A 22,027-nucleotide genomic window follows, 5' to 3' on the forward strand; every position below is an offset into this window, starting at 1 on the left:
CATTCTGACATGATGTACACTCTGCATATCCAACCAGCATCAGACCAGTCCTAATTCAGATATACATTAATTCCCCAGTGGCCTGCGGTGCCCAGTAACTCGGCCAGCTGCAGCCTTCAGCTGGCATCCCTTTGTGTCTCTGCCTATGCGCACCCCCTGCCACGCCAAAGCACCTTGCCATGCCAGCCGCCAGGCCTGTGCGACTCTACTCCATCTCCACTCTTTAACTGGGGCTCATCATCCCTCTAACAGGCTTAGCCCCTGTAGTTTGTCATTGCCCAGGGTCACCTCAGACACACACACACACACACACAGAGGCCGTGGACAGCATCTCCACATCGCTCAGTCTTTAGAGTGAAGTACACTGAGCTGGTGCTGCTGTGTTTGGGCTTCCCCAGATTAAGGGATTGGACTCAGGATCAGGAGGCGCAGGCAAACACAGGCGCTGAGCATGAGCTCCAGACCCCCGCCCTCCCCAACCCCAACAGTCAGAAGAAAAAAAAACATCCACACCCATGTGAGGAAGTCACCATGGCAATGGTCACCATGGATGTGGTCCACACTATGATGCAGAAAAGGAGAGTGGGAGGGGGCTGAGGTGGGGATGATGTAAGCTTAGTGAACTGGGTTGTGGGGTTTGCGTTTGGGGTGGCTGGTATTAGAGACCTGTGTATGTGTGTGTGTGTGTGTGTGTTTTGTGTGTGTGTGTGTGTGTGTGTGTGTGTGTGTGTGTGTGTGTGTGTGTGTGTGTGTGTGTGTGTGTGTGTGTGTGTGTGTGTGTGTGTGTGTTTCGACAGGGTGTTTGTGTCTTTAGGCGAGAGTCTCTGAAGCGTTTTGTAGGCGAGGTGATGCCGTTTGGAATTCAGGCAAACAGACTTAAAACTAAATCTGTCCACTCTTCTGTTGCACAGTTGTTATATGTCTTCGATGGCAATAGGAGGTCATTGTTATGTGTGTGTGTTTGTGTGTGTGTGTGTGTGTGTATGTGTGTGTGTTTAGGTTTCATCAGGGAGAAAACATAAGCCATGCTTCCTCCATAACAGCTGTGGAGGCCAAACTGACTCAGCTGTTCCAGTCCGAGTACCTGTCCCTCCTGCAGACCTTCCAGTGAGTGTGTGTGTGTGTGTGTGTGTGTGTGTGTGTGTGTGTGTGTGTGTTTGTGTGTGTGTGTGGGGCAGGCACTACAGCATCTGTCTGTACAACTGTCTATCTTTAAAATCCTCGCCAAATCCAGAGCTAAGTCCCAGTCAAACTGTCACTCTCTTGTCTTTCTTCTCTTTTAGTAAATAAAATATCTCCCTCTGTGTCACTCTGTTGCTATGTCTTTACTAATACAAGCTGTGCATCATATGCCAATTGTGCCTGTGTACATACAGGTATATATATATATATGTATTTATGTATATGTGCTGTATACATCTATCTATTTGTATGTCTCTATCTGCCTACTTGTATATCTACATCGAATATATATATATATATATATATATATATATATATATATATATATATATAAAGTATATATATATATATATACCATCTGGCATAAATGCAGTCATTTATTACTGGGTGGGCCCTTCTTCTATTCTGCTTTTCAATACCAGCACCTGAGATGAGCGATTGAAAAGAAACAAAAAGTTTTCTCCTTCATGACACACAACGCCAGAGAGCATACTCCTTTATGTTATAGGACCATTTCTTACTCACACACTCAGTCCCCACCATTAGTGTCGTCACCATCCTAGCTGAGGCCTCTCACCATGTTGCTGAGGTCACAGCCTCTCTTGTGCCTTTAGTTAAAGGGCTTCATTATTAAGGTGCAACCCCCAGTTCCTTGAGCCAGCAACCCTAATTAGCCTGGGTCCTCCACTGAAGGACTTGCCTTTCACATATCCTTAGCTCACCTTCAAGAGAGAAGCTGCCCTCCACTCCACAGCCTAGCCCAGGTCATCCATTAGAGCAACCCATTAACCAGCTCAGGGCCTTAACTGGGGGATTACGCCACTGTTCACCGCTCTTGCCAAGATAGAATACAACTGAGAACTGGAGTAGTGGGGAGGGATATGAATGCGGCTGCTATTAATAAAGACTGTGTGTGTGTGTGTCTCTGTGTGTGTGTGGGTGTGTGTGTGGGTGGGTGTGTGCGCGTGTGTACATGTATCTGTGTTTATGGTGTTTGTCTGTGTTTCAAGGAGCATAGACAAATTCAAGAAGAGGGCTATTAGCCAGGAGGAGTTCAGGGCCGCTGTGGAGAGCAGGTATTGTGTCTTTCTTCCTGTGCATAAGTGTGTTTTATGTGTCTGCTTTAGAGGATTTACCAGAACAAAATGGTTATTATTCTCATTACGCATTATTCTCATGCCCTTTGGATCACAAAAAAAAAATATTTTGATCTATGTTTGAAATGATCCACTGATCAGTGATCCTTAAAGTTTAGAAAAATAGCCCCAAAGAATGTGTACTATTACTACTACTACAAAGGGACCACATGCACAGTTCAGTGTTGTTTGACATCAGAGAGACGAAGATTTTGTTGACTCTTCAAAGAATTTAATGAATGTGAAATTGAATTTTACTCATGGTGTTACACTAAGCATAATGTTTCAAAAATAGTTTAAAATGATCTAAGATTTTCCTTGATAGTTTGAATTTCAGTCAGTTTGTCAGTGGCCCCCTTTTCATCAGGCACTCCGATTGATAGCTGGTCCTGGAGCAAAGTAGTAAGATGTAATAAAAAGCCAATAATAAAGGGTCCTTTTGAGTCAGGCATTGAACAATGATGTCTTTTAGTTTTTACAGATACATATTTGGAGAGCCTTTTAACTTCCATTTTCATGTTTACGACAGCCACTAACTTGATGATTTAATATAGGTTTCTTCCAGAATAATCCACTAAACTCTTTGTAATGGTCACACTCCTTATCAATGGAATGCAAGTCTATTAGGGCTGATCGGCTTCCTGGTAAATTTCATCATCTTTGATAAGTTAATTTTGCCTTTATATTTGATTCCTGAAGCGAGAAAGTCAGTGAGTGCTGTCCGGCCTACATGTGAGTGTGTGCATCAGTTGATGTGTGTGTGTGTAGGTGCATGTGTTTTTGAGTGTGTGTGTGTGTGCAAGTGGTCTAATCCTTTGATTGAGAGATAGGTCCTACCGTGTCCATCTAGATTGGATGACCACTCAATGGAGAAGTTGACCTCTGACCTGGCTGTGTGGGGGCCAGGGGCCTCTACTCTCCTGGTGCTGTCAGTGGGGTCAATGACCAGCGTATGCTTGGGGGCACGGTGGGCTCTGGCTAACTGACACCACCATATGAGGGGTGCCCAACACGGACCTGCACCCGCTAACCCCTGGCTGACCCCTTGCTGACCCCCTGGCCTGTGACTGGCTCTTGGCCTCAACCCTGTGGTGTCTCTTCCGGCAGGTTCGGCCTGGAGATCTCTGAGCCCGAGTTTGAACAGCTGCTGGACAGACTGCCGCTGGACGCCTACGGAAACGTGCAGTATCCCATCTTCATGGCCGCCTTCGATACGAGGTGCTAATCCCACCACTACCACCCCCAACCCCACTCCACCCATGACTGCTCTGGTTTGGCTGTCTCATTGGCTCATTAGCTCATTCTCTCTGTCCTCTTGCTTTCCTCTCATCTCCTTATTTCTCTTTTTATTTAATTGTTAGTATTCCACTCTTTTCTTTTTTTTCCATTCATTCCTTTGTTCTTTCTCTCTTCGCCCTTACTGTTCTGTCTCTCTCCACTCTTCTCATTCCTCGTCATTGTGAAGTGTGCTTCTCTTGTGGCTATGTAATGCGACCTGCGTTAACCCCTCACACACCCTCTGCCCTCCACCATTTTATATGCTCTCAAGAGTTTTTCAAATGGTACATTTGTACATTTTGTCTATTTATTTAATTTTATAAAAGGCTAAATGTATTTCCACAATACTACCTGCCCAACTTGGGTAAATGGACAAGTTTTCCAACCAGTAGCATTTTAGAAAAGATAAAACATATATATATATATATATATATATATATATATATATATATATTAATTTATTTATTTATTAATACAGCATCCTACTTACTTGTTTATAAATATGCCTGGTGTTTCTTGAATTTATTTATTCATTAACATTTCCTTGTTTGTTCACAATTCATCTTGATATTCCAACAATTCCGCAAATAGATAATAAAGTAATTGCAAAGAGACCGTTTCCAGGTTCCAGTGATGAAAAGCAACTCATTATCAGTTTTAGACAAAATAGTTTTCAAGATTAAATTGAATTAAAGTAGTGAACTGGAAGGAACACATGTGGATTCCTCTGTGACCCCCAGTTTCCTAAACAGCCAATAATAACTACACAGTGTAAACTTTTCTCAAACAAGACAGGCCAATGAATTTTAAACTGCAATAGTAACAGCTCACTAACATGTGGTCTTTGTGTGTGCGTGTGTGTGTGTGTTTGTGTGTGTGTGTGTGTGTGTGTGTGTGTGTGTGTGTGTGTGTGTGTGTGTGTGGTTTTTGTATCTGTGTATCTGTTTTTGGGGAGTCTGTGTGTTTGGAGGGGATAAAGACCTAGAAAACCAGTCTGGCTTAGTTGACAGGTGACAAGGGTTATATTGAATGGGGATTTTGTAATACCAACAGTGGGGAAAAAGCTTGGCCACCGAGGGACCTCTGAATGGGGAGAAAGGAAACTTTTATGCTCTCACACAAGAACGGGAGAAAAGCCCTCTGAGACTGCACTGACACTGTGGGGACTTAGCATCTCACTAACCAAACTCCCTCTCTCTCTCTCTCTCTCTCTCTCTCTCTCTCTCTCTCTCTCTCTCTGTCTCTCTTTTTATTCAAACATGAGAAATGCTAAATCATTCCAATGCTAAATCGGATTGATCCCGATGTCAGTGCCTGTGTGGCATTTTCAGTCGCCCCCGCGCCTTTCCGACATTGCCCCCCCAAACATCCATTTGTCCGAAGCTTTGACATATTAGTCAAACAGAGCCGATGCTGTCAGGCGTCAGACCGGTGCAGATTAACACCGCTCTTAGGCCTAAACGAGTTTGCTCTGGCCAAAATGGCTTTCATTCTACTGGGTGCGCTACGTTTGTGTGCCCCTGCCACCATATGAAAACGTAATTAGTACAAGAAGGCCAGTGCTGGAAAAACATGTGCTTGTCCTCATACATTCATTTGTCCCTTAACCATTTTATTAAAGGATGCAAAGAATCACTAACAACGTAGAATACTGGACTAAAAGAAGAAGTTGAAGACTTCCTGAAATGAAATTGCCCTAAGATTGCGTTAAGATTGAGTTACTGTAGATGTTTTGTAAAAATAATTTTAAATCATTATGAAAAATAATGGACAGATCCATTACCCTCATTTGTGTCCTGAAGCTAAACGTCATTCAGAGTAGAGCGGTACTTTGGGTGGTCCCAGCTGGCTTGTTCTCGTGGGAGCTTAACATCCCCTCCTCAACATGGCCTGACTCATGGTTGGCATTTACACTGAATAACAGGCCTTTCCCCTAAGCCTGGAGTTTGGCTGAAACACCCTCCCCCCCAAACATCATCTCCTGAAGCTTCACCCTCTACACCTGTAGATGGGCTCCAGAGGACTCTGTGCTGTCTGTTTGGTCTGTGTGGTGAGACAACAGGGGAACGAGGCTGAAGCCCAATTTATGGTCGTCTGTTTACGGAGAGACGGAGACACGGAGAGCCCTCTCCGTCCTTGCAAACCCTCTCCGAGCACCTCTCCGTGGCCTGACGTGCACCACCCAAATTTTTTAACTATCCGTGTCCGTCAGTCCGTCAGTAAATCGCTGTTTACCTTCTGGGGAGTAGTATGCCATTAGATAGCTGGCTTAGACACCTCGCAAATCCTCTCAGAAGTATTTTTCAGTTACAATAACAGGGTTTTTACATGGCACAGTGTCAATTTCTCTGTAACATTAAAAACATCTAAGCAAAAAAAACTCAAACTAACAACTTTTATGTACAAATACGACCTTCTACGGAGTTTGGTCCGCCATCTTTTTTTTTTTAAATTGTTTTGCAACACCCACAACGGTCGGCGAACCATAAATGAAAACGAGTCCGTCGAGGCAACTGCGTGACCAAGGAGTAACGGAGTCGTAGAAGTATATTTCGGCCTTGAGAGAAAGGCCCATGAGAAAGAGATTGAGGTAGAGAGTGAATGTTGTTGATTTGTGTGATCCTTATGGAGTTGGAAGACAGACAAAGAGGACAGAGAGAAAGAAGGGCATGGGCAGGGAGAGTCAGACAGATAATGTTAGAACAACAGAGAGGGCCTGGCAAACATGTGTGTGCTGTTCATAGGGTGACCAAGAAAGCGACAGAGAAACAGAAACAGACCAGAAACAGAGAGTGAGAAAATAGATAGATGGTGATGGAGAGAGAGAGAGAGAGACATGGAAAGGGGTGCAGGAGGGAGGATGAGTCCATCGCTGATATCTCTGTGGGAACCACGGTGGAAGAAATCCGAGGTTGATCCGCATCAAGACACTTTGTTTTTCTGCTACTTTTCTTTGTTGTGACTCCCTCTTTCACTCTCTCCTCTCTCTCTCTCTCGCTCTGCTCTTGCCATCTCTGGGGTTTTCATTTTTATTCATGGGGGTGATAGGGGTGTAAAGCCGACGGGTGGGAGTGGGTGTGGGAGTGAGAGAGAGAGAGAGAGAGAGAAAAAGAGAGGGGGGAATCTGAATTTGGGGAAATACTGGATCAAGATGGGTGCAGGCCTCAGACCAAGCTTGCCATGGCAACAATAGGCGCAGTGTTGTTGAGGGGAGTTGCATCCAGGACTTTTGGACATTCTTCCCATGTGGGTGTAAGCACTACTGGGAGGTAGCTCCATTAAGGATTACCATATCATTAATAGTATCCATGACTTTTGTTCAAAGGCTACTTGTGTAATGTTGCCTTGTGGATGACAGCTAATCCCCTGAGCTGCAGCTGTAAGAACGGGGTCTGTCTCACACACATAGACACACACACAGACAGACACACACACACACACACACACACACACACACACACAAACTGTGACTTCCCCACCCCAGCCCCATGTGGAGATCAGGCTTGTGGAAAACAGATACAAACAACGTCCGTTCCAAAGCCCCCCATAGGAGAAAAAGAAACATCCATTCTCCACTTCCACAATGATCCCACCATTCCGTCCCCCCAATGGTCCCACCCTACCCTCATCCATACGCACTACCAGATCCGCCACCCACCCACAGATCTCCAAAATCTGCCGCCCCCCCCCCCCCCCCCCCCCCCTCCACCGCCACCATCTCTGTCCGGGCCCTTGTGCCTCCATTGAGCAGGGCCGACACGCACGTCCAGCACTGTCTGATGGTGGGCCAGATTAGACAGCAAACAATCCCGTTCTAAACGCCAAAATGTGCATGTCGTTTTTTTTTTCGCCTCGTTCCCCTCATTGTCTATGTCTGCCCATCTCATCCCTCTCCTTGCTGCCCTCGCTCGCTCCGTTGGGAGATGGATGGAGAGTGGTGAGAGTGTAGTGGTGATACTTTCTGGGTTCTGGGTTCCGCATACTGTATCTTATACAAGCATGAGGGTACCATAGGTCCTTTAGCTGTGTCAAGCTCAACTACCATGCAAGGATGTAAAACAGAACAGTTCAACACAATAAGATCCCATATTATTCTTATGAAAACAGTGTTGAGCTTTCTTGTGGCAACACTTGGGGAAGCTTTGTAGGGTGAATGATTTTGACAAAAGTTATAAATAGAATAATAAATAGATTTTAACCTATTTATTTCTAATATCATAAAAGTGTAATTTATGCCAAGATATTCACATTGCCAAAATATCAACAATTTGACTTTCTTTAATTATATTAGTGTACATTGCTAGCCTGACGATGTCATACTCATAATTCTAGTCAGAATATGAGTCTGATATCGCTCCATTGGGCTGTGATTATGGGGCGTGTTTCAACCGAACCAGGAGAAAAAATGCCTCTTCGCTCAATTGGTTACCTTACAACCAATCAGAACAACGTAGTATGTGACCAGGGGCAGCTGATACATTACACTTTTACCGGATCCCGTAGGAAGGAAGGCAAAAACATCTTTTCGATTGACAAATGCCTTAATCGCGTTTCTCTGTTCCTCTTTCAAAATGAATGCACTGTCAATGTCTAAATGGACTCGAATCTATACATTTCAGCTCTCCAGCGGCAGCCATGTTTGTTGAAAACAAATTCAACTCGTGTGTTGGTGACGTGGTTGGTTACGTTACTGTTGATCATCTGTCCATCATCGTATAAAGCCCGCCTTAACAATTTGATTGGTACGGCCGATATCGAGCCGCAGATAATTTCTCCTCAATGGAGTAATGCCAGACCGAACTTCCCAACCAAAAAATGTGTGGGCGGGGCTAAGTTCGGTCTGGTATCCAGGCTAGTACATTGCCTTATTAAGTAAAGGAATTAGTTATTGTAATTATACACATTTTCCTCTCATATCTGAGTTACAGAATAATACTACTGGCAGTTTTGCTTTGGGTGCTGACATCATTTCAACTTCACCCCTTACTTTCAATTCCGCGTTCTTCTGCGTGTGATGGGATTGTGAGACTGCCAAAGCTCTCTGCTGTCGTGTGTTTTCTGACGCCAACGTTATTGCACACAAATTCTCCTCTGATGTCATGACGTGGGAGGACAGGGGCTGTGGGGGCGTGGTTGGTGGGCCGCGACCCCGTGACCCCGTGACCAGGCGCCCTGAAACCCTGACGCCCTGAGCCGCCGTTGGCCCTCTCCCCAGCACCTCTGTGGTGCGGACACTCACCTCCTCTAGGGGGCTCAAAGCAGCGTCGCGCCCCTGTCATCCCACCTTAACACTCACCCTGCTGAGCCTTTTATCTGGAGCCCAGCCAGAGCCTCAGCTCTACTGACACACACACACATACACACACACACACACACACACACACACTCAGACTGACACACACACACACACACACACAAAACTAAAATGCACATATATGTATGTACACATAGAAAACATACAACTTACAAAACATTGTTTCTCGGACCCTCTATATACACTCTGTCTCAGACATGTGTACACAAACACTTTGCATCAAGTCTCTCTATACACGCACACACACACACACACACACACACACACACACACACACACACACACACACACACACACACACACACACACACACACACACACACCACACACACACACACACACACACACACACACACACACACACACACACACACACACACACACACACACACACACACACACACACACACACACACACACACACACACACACACACACACACACACACACACACACTCACACACACACATACCCTCCTTGTGAAGACTGCTGCACCTCCCATCTTGTGCCAAAGCAGCTTTGGATCACCGTGGCAGGCGACCTGCAGCAAAGCAGTAGCGGTAGGGGAAGCTCTTTATCGTGGTGGGAGCTTTTGTTTTGGGCTATCTCTTTTCACAAGCCCCTGGCCTTCTCACGAGTCATGCTCAAGAACCCCATTCTTTGCCTTCGTCCGCGCTATACAAACCTCACACACACCCATCGTATGACGGCTTCAGAGGTGCCGATTTGATCTGACATGCTGTTTTGTACTGAGTCTGTTTCATTCTCGTGACTCTTATGACAATAGTGTATTTTTGATTTGCTCCGTAAGCTAAGTAGTAACAGCAGCAATTGAGAACAACCTGTAGTTCTCATATCATGTATCAAAGTTATCACACTGGACTTAGACTGATTTGTTACCACCCCCCCCCCCCCCCCCCCGTACTTTGATGAACTGTGATTCCTAAACTACAGTAAAATGGATGGATCACCTAAAACCAATTTGTATCCATGTCTTGGTATGTCATGTCATGACTTTACATTTAAAGAAACCTTTGCTCAAGGTGATTTATGCAGTGCAAGCAAACTACTAACATTTTTCAGGGGCTTTATGGTATCCCAGCAAATGGCAGCAACACAGACAAACTCTAACATCCAACAGCTGTTGGGCTGTGCTGGATCAGTGTTAAGCCCAAGTAGTACTTGTTTGCACATCAGTTTTAGTAGATTTGATTCAAAACAATAATATACTAAATAATATGTTGATCTGACTGGTAGATATTTTCCTTTCCCTGCTATTGGGATGTTGCCCAGCAAACTCATCCTCCCTCAGACAGCACTCAAAACAAACACGCTGTCAGGCTCCTCGCCTCTTTGGGAAAGAAACTGTTCCAAAGTGAGGCTCTTGTGTGAGACGTGTGACCCCCGCAGGCCAAACACAAACACAGAAGCACCCCTGCAGACCAGGAGACCGGGAGACTGGTGGCACTGACATGAGGGGGTCAGCCATGAGAAAGTGATGAGGGGGAAAGAGAGTGAAAGAGAGAGTGGGAGAGAGAGGAGAAGAGATTAATGCTTGCATTCCTTGCATATTGATTTGATTGACCCAGGGGGGCAGAGGCAGTTTTAAGTTGGTTGGACAAAGAGCTTTCACTAACGGACGGGCGGGTCACGTGAAGCTTTTGACATATTTGCTCAGGACATTTGCTGTTGGCATTTTCAACATTTTCTTGTTCACTTTATACATTTAAGTACACATGTTTAGTGTTCTATGCATCTAAGTGACTTTTCTACGTATCAGGCCCGAGCGAGCTCTTTTGCTTGATCTGTGGTCTGTAGGAGACTGACTGCTACCCGTGTGCTGTATTGTTGCGGTGCCTTGGAGTGACTTCTGTGGCCCTCGTGTCTGGTCCTGCTGTGCTGGTGTGTGGCCCCGCACTGTGTAACACAGGAGCCCCGCTGGGATGGCCAGCGCCAGGTCACACAGACCAGACGGTCCCCTCCGGCCCCCTTCTCACCCCCAGCTGCCCCCGGCTAGGGCTCGATGGTCTGGAGGAACGAGGAGACAGGGACTGTTGGTGTTGTAAACCACAAAGTCAAAAAGATCACATGGCACATCATACTATTTCAGAATACAGCATCACCGTAAGCAATGATGAAGGATACACAACAACATCAATCAAAAATGATGAGGAAGGAGATGTTACTGTTGAGAGTAGTGGGTACCATGTGTGGTCCTGGTAACTCTGAGAGACTGTTCAACTCAGTGAATGCAGTCAGTTTCTCAACAATTTATCTTACTTGGCTCCTCTTCTAGTTGATACATTTAGGATATGTTATTTGATTCTTTTGGGGAAACTCAAAAAGTAATGTGTAAGTGTGTAAGTGTGTGTGTGTGTGTGTGTGTGTGTGTGTGTGTGTGTGTGTGTGTGTGTGTGTGTGTGTGTGTGTGTGTGTGTGTGTGTGTGTGTGTGTGTGTGCAAAGCTTAGGAATTACTTCTATAACGTATGCTAAAGATGGTTCATTTTCACAAAGGGCTTTATCTTCTGAGTTGAGGAAAACTAAGCCAGGGATAAAGAAACAACCATACAAAAGTTATTTCATCCCTTATTTCCCTCTGAAAACCCAGCACAATAAAACATTTTGCCCCTCTTTTATCCCGCAAGCCTTCTTTGCTTCTTTCAGTTTGGAGATCTTTTTTCACCTGTTTGTTGGCATGGCCAGCAGAAGTGTAGTCTTGCGTAGTGACATCACCACAGAAACAATGCGGGGCGTTCCGTCCTCCGTTTCTCTCTTCTTTGGGAGAAAACGCCACTAACAAACAGACCAATCCAGTTCCCAGCTCCTCTGAATCTAACTGACGTCGTGAGCAACATCTGAAGATGTCCACGGCCCTCTGTCTGATTTTCCCTTTATTTGGTATTGTTTTGTTGTTTTTGCTCGACTGGGTCACTATGACCTTCAAGGTCTGACCTTTAAAACCCACAGTCCTCCCACTCTGGCTCCTGGCTTGGCCCTTTTCTGCCGCCTAAGGCTAAGGAGTGGCTCTGGCCTCCTTCGGACAAAAAAGCGGGGTCTGGCCGCTGGGGCAGACGGGGGACCCCATTAGCCCAGTGGAGCGCAAGAGGAGCATATTAGCGGCTGTCTGTTTGTGCCCCCCCACCCCACACCCCTCTTGTCCCCTCCTATGCCCATCCGAGTCTTTCAGGTGGTCACACCGCCGCTCCACTCTGTTGCTCCACTGGTGTTTTGGTGGCCATTTAGCACCGCCACCCCTCTCCTTCGCCCCTCCAGTCCGCCCCACCTCACCTTGCCTCACCCCACTGTCAGTTTCTGTAAGTCTGCCCGGGCGTCACTCAAGCGAAGATTCGTAGGGGAATGCTGGAGTTGGGGGGGGTGGGGGAGGTGTTGGGGGGGTGGGGGGTGAGTTGGGGGGTGGGGGGTGAGTTGGGGGGGGTGGGGGGGGTGTTGGGGGGAAGGCTAGGGGACAGCAAGTGGGCCAATCCATGGTGGCTAAAAGACTCAAAAGAGGTTCTTTTCAGATTTTTTGGTTTTTCTGAACGCTTCTTCTCCATCTCTCTCTCTCTCTCTCTCTCTCTCTCTCTCTCTCTCTCGGCCTGTCTCTCCAAATGCTGAGAAAACAGTTGGATGTGAAAATCTGCCCGCCTGTTGATCACTCTCGCTCTTTATTTATTTAAGCTTTCTTTCTTCTCTCCTTCAATCACAGCCGAGGAGTTCCCAGTCTTTTCCAGGCGCAGACCACCGAGGATTGTGGGAATAGAGATGGTGTCATGGAGGAGGGGGTTCGGAGCGTGGGAGAGGACAGAGGGATGTTGGGACCGCGTCGGAGTGTCAGTCAGGTGCAGACCCCATGAGTTTTCCATAATCCAGAATCAGGAACGTTCCAATGACCATCCTAGACTTTAATCATTACAGTATGGTCTTAGAACAAGGGTTAACAAATGTTATCCTGTCACCTAACGGTATAACAGTACCAATGGATGGTGTGATGGGATTTGTTAAGAAACCACTGTCTCTTTCTGTTGCTTATCCAACAGTACTTCATAAACCACCATGTCAGCTCAGCATGAAGGGTGTAATGGCTGCCCTCTTTCTTGATGACAGTAATATATCATTATGAATAATCAGCTAAGATGTATGGATATGTTTAAATAGTTCTTGGCCTGCTCAGTTTTCTGAGTTTCTTCATGTGAAGTGTATGGTGATTTTTGTACACACGTTAGTGGACTCTTCTTACAATTCATATAAAAATGTCCTCATCTATTCAAATCTTCCATCATCCACACTTCTCTCCATTTCAGCTCTTCCACATCATCAAGCGTTTGGTGACGGAGCAGTATCAGGCAGTGGAGAGGGTGTTCCACGAGCTGGACGAGAAGAACACAAGACGCCTGACACAGGAGACCATGTACCAGCTCCTGAAGAGGTAGGTCCCTGTTGTCAACACTGAATGTCCCCACGAGTATGATCAAATCAGAAACATGTAAAGAACCCCATGACTGGGTTTGAATGAAAGCTGGAGCACAGTGATACATGTGTGATAAAGCAAGGGCTGTTTGGGCTGTGTGTGTGAGGTATGTTTCTAATTACTTTATACAGTCTGTCTTTCCCTTTGGGTTGCAAAGAATATTTATGATGTATATTCCTATTGGGGACATATGTAACTACTACTCAAGCACAGAATATGGATAGATTGTCTCTCATTTGCATCTGTGTGAATCCGAGGTGTTTGAAATTGCGTTTATGCATTTAATGCATCTCGATTTTCTGTCTTCTGTGTTAAGGAATGTCTTCTGTGACGTTACATCCAGGGATCCGAGAGGGCAATGAACTAATTTTTGTCACAAAAATGAATAATTTATCACTGTTTAGGGAGTAATGCTTTTATTGGCCTACAAAGGCAGCGCTGGTCATTAATTAGCCCATTCTATAGGGAGATTACCCCGCGGGGCATGAGATGCCTGTCTGAGGTCCACCGTCTCTATTGAGGCGTGCTCACAGGGGCAGAGGAATGCACAACGCCCCATTGTTTTTGCCACCATGTCAAATCTCCCGCATCTCTCAAGTGTGAGCTCCCCCGTGTGTGTGTGAGTGCCCCCCCCCCACACACACACACACACACACCCACACATCACATATTAACACTGAGTAATACCCTCACATACATACTGAAGCACCTACATTCACATGCGTACACACATACACATTTCCATACACACACACACACTCACACACACACATACACACACATATATACATGCACATGCACATACACACACACATACACAAATACAGGTCGGTGATGGTGGTGCATCTTGTGATGAGTAGGCCTACCCTCACCAGGCTTTTTCTCGCCTTCCCTTCCCTTCACATCCCCCACCCCCACCCCAACAACCCTCTTTTATCCTCTAAAACAATGCCACCACAAAAGTAGATCGCATGTCTTGGCGGATGACGCCTTAATTGTGCAACTGCGCAGGTTAACAAGTTGGCTGACATCTCCTTGTGTGTGTGTGTGTGTGTGTGTGTGAATAACAATGCGCTCAGTGTCTTGTGCTGCATGTGTTGTGTTGGTTTAACGCACGCCTGTCTGGATGTTCCCATGCCTGTGCACTGTCCTGTCGTCATCCATGGCCCCTCCTCTCTGTTTCTTCAGAGGAGAGACAGTTGCAGAGATGGTTTGAAAACAGACAGAAGTGTCTTTTCTGTACACCAACAAACCAAAACGAAAACAAGAATCATGCTACAACCAATGAATAACGTCTCAGATCTTACATACTTTTATGTATGTGGTGAAGCTATATGGCATCTATAGATCATTTATCTGTTTATTTAGGTACCTCTGGTTTTCTCACCGCTCTGCTCATCCCCTCAACCCTTTGTAGATCCATATTCTTTCTCCATCTCACCCTCCCTCTCTCTATCCCTCTTTTTCTATCTCTCGTTCTCTTTGGAAATGGCCCCTTTCATCTCCCATTCTCTCTCTTTTGGCTTGGGAGTATCATGGTCGCTGCCCTAAATAGGGTGTAAGTTGAATAGGGGCATCTCGGGCATATTTGCATAATCCCGCACCGTGGCACCGGCTCCCAGCACTGTCGCCGCCTCCCGCGCGCTCGCCTGACGCTAGGCCGTGCCAACCACGCCAAAGGTAAGCTCTCAGCCCTCGCTTTCGCAGTGGGTACAGGCTGCCAGAAGATTAGTGCCACTAACAGGCTTAATCGCGCAAGTTCACAGAGGTTGGTTGATATATCAGAGCCGGTGACTGAGCCACGTCGTGCCCGTTAGCAGATGCCCTGTTCCGGGCGTCTTGCCCTGTTCGCTATTTCTCCGGGTGAGAAGTGTTATGTTGTTGTTGTTGTTGATGAAAAGGTATCATTCTTCACACATGAAATTAAACTGTTCTGTAGAAGCTCCCTGTCTACTTGTTGCCCGGGTCCTCGCAAGCCGCGAACCCTTTAAGGAGCTTTCTGTTTTGGTTTGATGAACAGTTTGAAGTACACATGTGAAACTCCTTACCACAACTTGTCCATCACCAGACAGCAGCTGTGACTTATCTGTGCTTCAAAGCACCTCAGCCACTAAGCATCTCTGGTAGTGTGAATTGAGAGTGCTTCTTTGAGTTCCCCGGCCTTGAACCAACTCATTGCAGGGATGCGCGCTTGAAGACAGTGCATGACACAGACGTGGTTTTGTTTTCACGCTGCACTCACAGCCAACCCATTCATGTCTGTCCTCTCACAGAGTGGCTCTTTCTTCAGGCCCTGCTGGTGCCAAGGAGCCCAAGATGGCTTCTGTCTCTCTGATGGGAAACTGTTGCATATAGGCAGGGTTGGCTGCCAAGTTTTGGCATTGTTATTAGTGGGGGTGCAGGGTTGGGAGGGGGGGGGGGGGGGGGGGGGGGGGGGGAAGAGACAGAGGGCGGGGGTGGTGGTTGAAAGAATAGAGCCCCTTCTTAACTTAAGACAAAATCTCAAAGAGGGAAAATAATGTGGGACCATTGCCCCATAGTCAGTTGAATACCTCTATCTCTTAAGCTGGGGTTGAATGTCTCTGTCTCTCATCCACACCCCGTTTCCTTAGTCTCCCCCTTATATAGCACTCCTGTGACGCTTGCCATCCTGAACTCCGGTTTTAGTTTTCATCTTTATCATACCCTTTGCTTTGTCACTTTGCAGATTTGAAAACTTTTTTCTCAGGTTGACCCATCGTAAGCCTTCAGGGCCTCCTTATCGTTCTGCCAGTCCCCTTTACTCTCTTCTCTTTTCGTTCTTTGCTGCCATTCTTGTTTTTTTTTCTTGTTTTTCTTTCTTCCTTTCCCGAAGAGGTGTTCATTTCTCTCCCATCCACATGTTTGCTGTCCGTCATAGAGGAAGTCGTCAGCTTCAAAGTAATTGGACCGCTTAATTGGTTCAGTGTCTGTGTCTGTGTCTGTGTGTATGCGGTCTGAGTCTCTATACAAAAATAGGTAATATGGTCTTGGTCTTGTAAGCCTGGATAAGACCTGATAAGACTTCTAAAATGAGACCTTGAACATATTTATATTTTCACCGTTCACATTCTCTTCTCCTCATATCACTCCTGCTTCTCGGTCTCTGTCAGGTTCCTGGTCCACCCTGAGGTGACTCGTGGGCAGATTCGGCAGCTGTGGGGCACCCTCATCACGCAGCAGGACGGCACCCTGGACTTCCTGCAGTTTGCCCGCCACTTCGGCCCCTCCCCGAAGTCCTCTTGCTTCCCAAATGCCAAGCGCTGCCCACCTCAGCGTGGAGATGAGAATCTGCGCCAGCGCTCCAAACGCCTCACCTGCGTATCCGACATACTGGGCAATGCTGTACGCGCCAAGGTACACACATCTGTCCGTCTTCGTCCCTGTCTGTCTGTCTGTCTGTCTGTTTGTGTGTTTTTCTATTGATGTCTTTAACTTTCTCTTTGCCACTAGTTCACACTAGTTCCACAGAAACAGAAAAGACCAGCTAGCTGTATTGTGTAAATGGATGTAGAAAGCCTCAGTTCCCCTCCAACCAGTGACGAAATGATTCCTTCCTCGTGTTAATTAATACTTGATGCCCATCTCATTGTAGTGGTCTCATTACCACAGTAATCTGGGTGGATCTATGGCACCATTGATTACAGGAGACACAATGTCATCACACGTCACAAACACGCGCACGTTTCTCCTTTTCATTTAATACACAGAGATCCCCAGAGCCCCCGTCCAGCTGCCGCCTGCTATGAGTGTCGTATGCTTGTGTTTGGGGGCAGGGAGGGAGGGAGGGAGGGAGGGCGGGCATCACTTGTACTATAGAGCTATAGAAGCTGAGTGAGTGGGGTTATTGTAGAGACCGATAAGGGTGTGGGGGGGGGGGGGGGGGTGGGCTCACGTTGCTCATGTTCTCCCTCCAGAGAGGTCTAACATCTCCTGGCTCGTGAGAAGCGGGTGAGAGCACCACTTCAGTCTGCCGACCGAGCCTGGGTCATGTGACCATTTCCCACCACTCTCACGAGAGCAGGCAGACAGTCAGACATCTGTACCTTCCTGTGTGAAATGTCCCACCACCACCACCGGGCCACTCAGTTAACATGCACACAGACGCCTAACAGTCTGACTGAACACACATCAGCGTAGTGATATAATATAATGTAATCTGTTTTTATGTGTGTCTGTGGATGAATGACTCACTGTCTCTGTATGTGTCCTCCTGATTTATCTTCTGTCTTTCTGTGTCTGTCTGTCTCTCTGTCTGTCTGTGTGTGTGTGTGTGTGTGTGTGTGTGTGTGTGTGTGTGTGTGTGTGTGTGTGTGTGTGTGTGTGTGTGTGTGTGTGTGCGTGTGTGTGTGTGTGTGTGTGTGTGTGCGTGTGTGTGTGTGTGCGTGTGTGTGTGTGTGTGTGTGTGTGTGTGTGTGTGTGCCTGCCAGGTGGAACATTCAATGCCTGATCTGCAGATGGAGTTTGAGGAGATGGACCCATACCGCACTGGCTTTGTGAGTCCAGAGGAATTTAAGGAAGTTCTGATGACGCTCTGCTCTCAGCTTGATGAATACGAGTGTGAAGTCCTCGCTAGGAAGTTTGACGTCAACAGAGACGGAAGGTTTGTTCTCGTGACAATACATCTAGAGGTGAGCTCACTCGCTGGATGGATCTGACCGGCCTCCTTCTGCCCTTTCAGGGTCTCCTACAGCGAGTTTCTGAGGCCCTTTGCTGGGCATAAGCAGGCGTGGAGGAATGGATCCAACATGGCTGCAATCCTGCAGTCGCACGGAGAGAATGGGGATTTGGCTGAGGGGAAGAACACCACCAAATTAGGATCCCTGAATGTCAGGCTCAGGAAGAAGGTCTGGTATCAAATAGTAATTCATCTGGGCTCATGCATCTGTCCGTGACAGCATATAGTATGTTTGTGTGGCTCTACAGACTGTATGTGTAGTATGTGTGTGTGTGTGTGTGTGTGTGTGTGTGAGAGAGAGAGTGACTGTATATGTAGGTGTGTCTGTGTGTGTCTGAGCTCATGCATCTTTGTGTGTGTGTGTCTCCCCAGCTCCATAGGAAGAGGCGTACCCTGCGGCGTGCGTTTCTCCGTCTGGACATGTCCCGCTCTGGCCTCCTCTCCGTGTCAGAGCTGCGGGCCGTCCTGATGCTCTGTGGGGTCTTGCTGGACCAGGAGGACCTCTACCAGATTCTCTCCCGCCTGGACCAGGACCTGGGAGGCCGTGTGGACTACCGCTCCCTCCTACAGGAGCTCTGCAAACCACCGCTGCAGAGAGACCAATAGAAGTCAAAGCGTTTCAGTGGATAGGATCTTAACTGGCGTCTGTGGGTCATTGTAACCAGACCGCTATGTGTTTACTGTAGCAGTTTGGTTTTTAGAATTACTGAACAAAACTGTAGTGTTTGAGGAGGCTACCTTGACCATGTGCAAGTCAGATCAGAACCAGTTTTCACTTTTTGTTTTGTAGCTTAGCACTGTTATCACATTCCGGGACATCTTTGCAGAACAGTCTGCGTTTATAGCAGGAACAATTTTTAAATGTAACAGTGGGAGACGTGATGATGATAGCCCTTGAGGTGGAAACCATGTGGTCACTATCGACCTGTGAATAGGAATACAATGCCTTCATAAGCATTTATGTAGTAATCATGATAGTATGTACCTGTGAATAGGAATACAATGCCTTCATAAGCATTTATGTAGTAATCATGGTGGTATGTAGCTGTGAATAGGAATACAATGCCTTCATAAGCATGGATGTAGTAATCATAATAGTATGCAGCTGTGTTACAAGAAAGCTTTGGTTGTTACTACACAGATGTTCCCCTCCTGACACCTGAAATTGTGTTGAAGTTGCCCTAAACTAAAATGTGTTTGCACACTTTGCATTCACACGTGTGCAAATGATTTAGCTACACTCCTCAGTTAATGTTACATTCGGTTACACTCATCTTTTAATGAGCTGCGGTGCGGACAGGTTGTGATGAGCTTAGTGCTCATCAGAACTATTACCATAGACATCTATAATGTTAAGATGTGCTTTTGTCCTCTAATACAGTATTATGCTGCTTCCTGTTCTTGTAATAATGACAGTTTATATAAAGAAAATAATTAATATCATCATAACATCATCACACACGTATATAACATTTGTCAAATCATTTAGAGAATTCTGCAATAAAGCACAACAAAATGTTTCACTCAAGTTAAATATAGTATTTACAGCTACAGTTACCACAGCTGAGTTAATGTGGTCTCTGATGAGCTCAATGTATTCATCCTTGTCAAAGCTTACAGCACAAGATGTTTCCATTGCTTGGAGTAAATGATATTAATAGGAACTATAAGCTTAGGTTGGTTAATATAAACAGGCATGCATGCTTCAGCAAAAGTCTGCGCCCCGTAGACCGCTGGCAAACTTTACATGACAATAAACGTGAGCTTAAAAACCCCTCCTCTCTTTTCACTGTTCTAATTATTATTATTCATATTGTGTACTCTGGCTAAATCTCTCCCTTTTGCTGCCTAAAGATTATTTTTCTCTCCCACTAAACGCTGTGTTAGGGCCAGGGATTTAAACCAATATTGGCCTGTTGGTAGCCGCGTACTCTTTCAAAGCCTTCGTCTTTCATCTTATTATGGTCTTTCCATCTGCATGCTCACTTTGTCTGACTGCCCCTCTCCTTTCACTGGCACTTTAAGATATTGGCTGGCGAGGCGTTTAACAGTGTCCATCCATCCATCCATCCGTTTATCCATTTATTCATCTAGCCATCCATCCATGTCTCTGGCCACTATTCACACTCTACCCAAAGTTAGAGCCATGCAGGCACCTGCACCTTCTGTCTAAAAAATGCAAAAGGCCATCTAGGTCCATTTGCGTGTGTGTGCGTGTGTGTGTGTGTGTGCGTGTGTGTGTGTGTGTGTGTGTGTGTGTGTGTATGTAGCTGCCTGCGAAAAGGAGGTAAGCAAGCCGACTGTTTGCTCAATAACGCTTGGGAGCACAAGTGAGCTCTGTATTAAGGGGAGCCCCGAGTCGCTGTGGCTCAGGGAAGGGCTCCGCTCCCGGGGCCAAGGAGACGGGGGAGGCCCCAGGGGGCCCCGGCCAGCAGCTTTAGTCCATCCCCTCCGCAGAGAACCTTTGATTTCATGGGGGTGATTATTTTTCTTCAGACCCACTCAAGGATGAAGCCTAAGGAACCAGAGATGGTCCCCCATTCACCCGCACCACAATGGAGGAGCGCCCGCAAAAAAATCCCACTTTGAGTTCTCTAGCTCTTTCGCTACCTCACTCTCTCTTCCCCTCTCTCTCTTTCTCTCTCTTTCCAACTTCTCTTTCCTCAGCACTCTCTTGGAAACTGATTCAATACAACTCACTCAAAGACAGACTGAAGGGACCAGATATTTGGGGGGAGGTGAAATCAGCCATGTCACACAGAGGTAAAAAAAAACATTCATGTCATATGCAGGACCCAATCAACATCCCCACCAGGATCAAGCGGTCACCTCTCACACCCAGAAGTCCCCCTTTCTGGGATGACTGCATGCAATATGGACACTCTATGGCCAGCAGTTGAACCAGGCCCATGGGAGTTGGAGGTTGGGAGATTTCTGACAGTGGTGGTGCTGGAGAGGGTGCTGGGGGTGGAAGCTGAGAGAGGGACTGAAGTAGACAAGGGGGTGTCGTGAATTCTCCCCTTAAGTCCTATTGTGGAGCCCAGGGCTGAGAAAGGACCAGGCTCGACCCCATACAGTTTAAAGGCCTAAAGCATGAATCCCAACATTAGGTAAACAATGGGCGTCATGGGCCAGTGGGGCTTGGTAAAATTATATGTAAATGACCTTTTATACACAGAGGAAGACAGAGCCAAGGTGGCCTTCAGACTCCCCATCTTTAATCCTGACTGCAATAAAGAATAGTCTCTGGCCTAATTTGCCTAAATAGATGGAAAAGGCATCACTTTGCCAAAAATTAGCCACACAAAGAACAGGGCAAACTTTCCTGATGTGATTTCCTAAAACTTGTCATGGATCATCTGGTCATGCCGTAGTGTTTATATAACACCAAAGCAATACGTAAACATTCCACAGATATATTCCCTATTGTTTTTGTAATGTTCACACTTTGACACTATTTTGTTCTGTGTTTGCAGTGAATGTCCATATTCAACCTTGTTCAGACTCGCAGCGGTCAGGACCGGGAGCTCAGAGAATGAATAATACTAAACTGGAAAGAAGCCAGAAATATGAAGGGGAGAATAAGTGTTAAGTTTGTTAAACCCCCAACTCTCTTTCTCTGAAAAGAAGTACAAGAGATGGATGAATAGAAAAAATATTTTGAAAAAAAGGGAGGAGGGAGTGTGTGTGTGTGTGTGTGTGTGTGTGTGTGTGTGTGTGTGTGTGTGTGTGTGTGTGTTTATTTGTTTATTTGTTTGGAAGGAGTAGTGCAGTGCACGCTTGGTTAAGTTTGCAGCAGGGGCATTAGTGTGGAAGTGACCTCAGTAAACACTGTTGCCCATCACCTCAATGCTGAAATGCACATGGATTAACCCTCACCCAGGGCCCGCTGCTTTGGCTGGGCGTGCTGACGGCTCTTATTTGTTATTTGCATTCTATTTAAATATAGGTG

At 46.4% G+C, this 22,027-nt stretch overlaps 1 protein-coding gene across 1 annotated transcript; it reads left to right on the top strand.

The window, feature by feature from the left end:
* Positions 1-1,611: 1,611 nt before the first annotated feature.
* LOC105892564 (EF-hand calcium-binding domain-containing protein 6-like) lies at positions 1,612-18,963 on the top strand. The gene is made up of 8 exons (XM_031559379.2): positions 1,612-2,258; positions 3,426-3,536; positions 12,618-12,750; positions 13,213-13,337; positions 16,511-16,754; positions 17,828-18,000; positions 18,079-18,244; positions 18,439-18,963. The coding sequence occupies exons 1-8, from the start codon at positions 2,068-2,070 to the stop codon at positions 18,679-18,681; spliced, it is 1,386 nt and encodes a 461-aa protein (XP_031415239.1). The 5' UTR covers positions 1,612-2,067; the 3' UTR covers positions 18,682-18,963.
* The last annotated feature ends 3,064 nt before the right edge of the window (positions 18,964-22,027 follow it).

The sequence above is a fragment of the Clupea harengus genome, chromosome 22 (assembly GCF_900700415.2).
Source record: "Clupea harengus chromosome 22, Ch_v2.0.2, whole genome shotgun sequence".
In the NCBI taxonomy this organism is placed as follows: Eukaryota; Metazoa; Chordata; class Actinopteri; order Clupeiformes; family Clupeidae; genus Clupea; species Clupea harengus.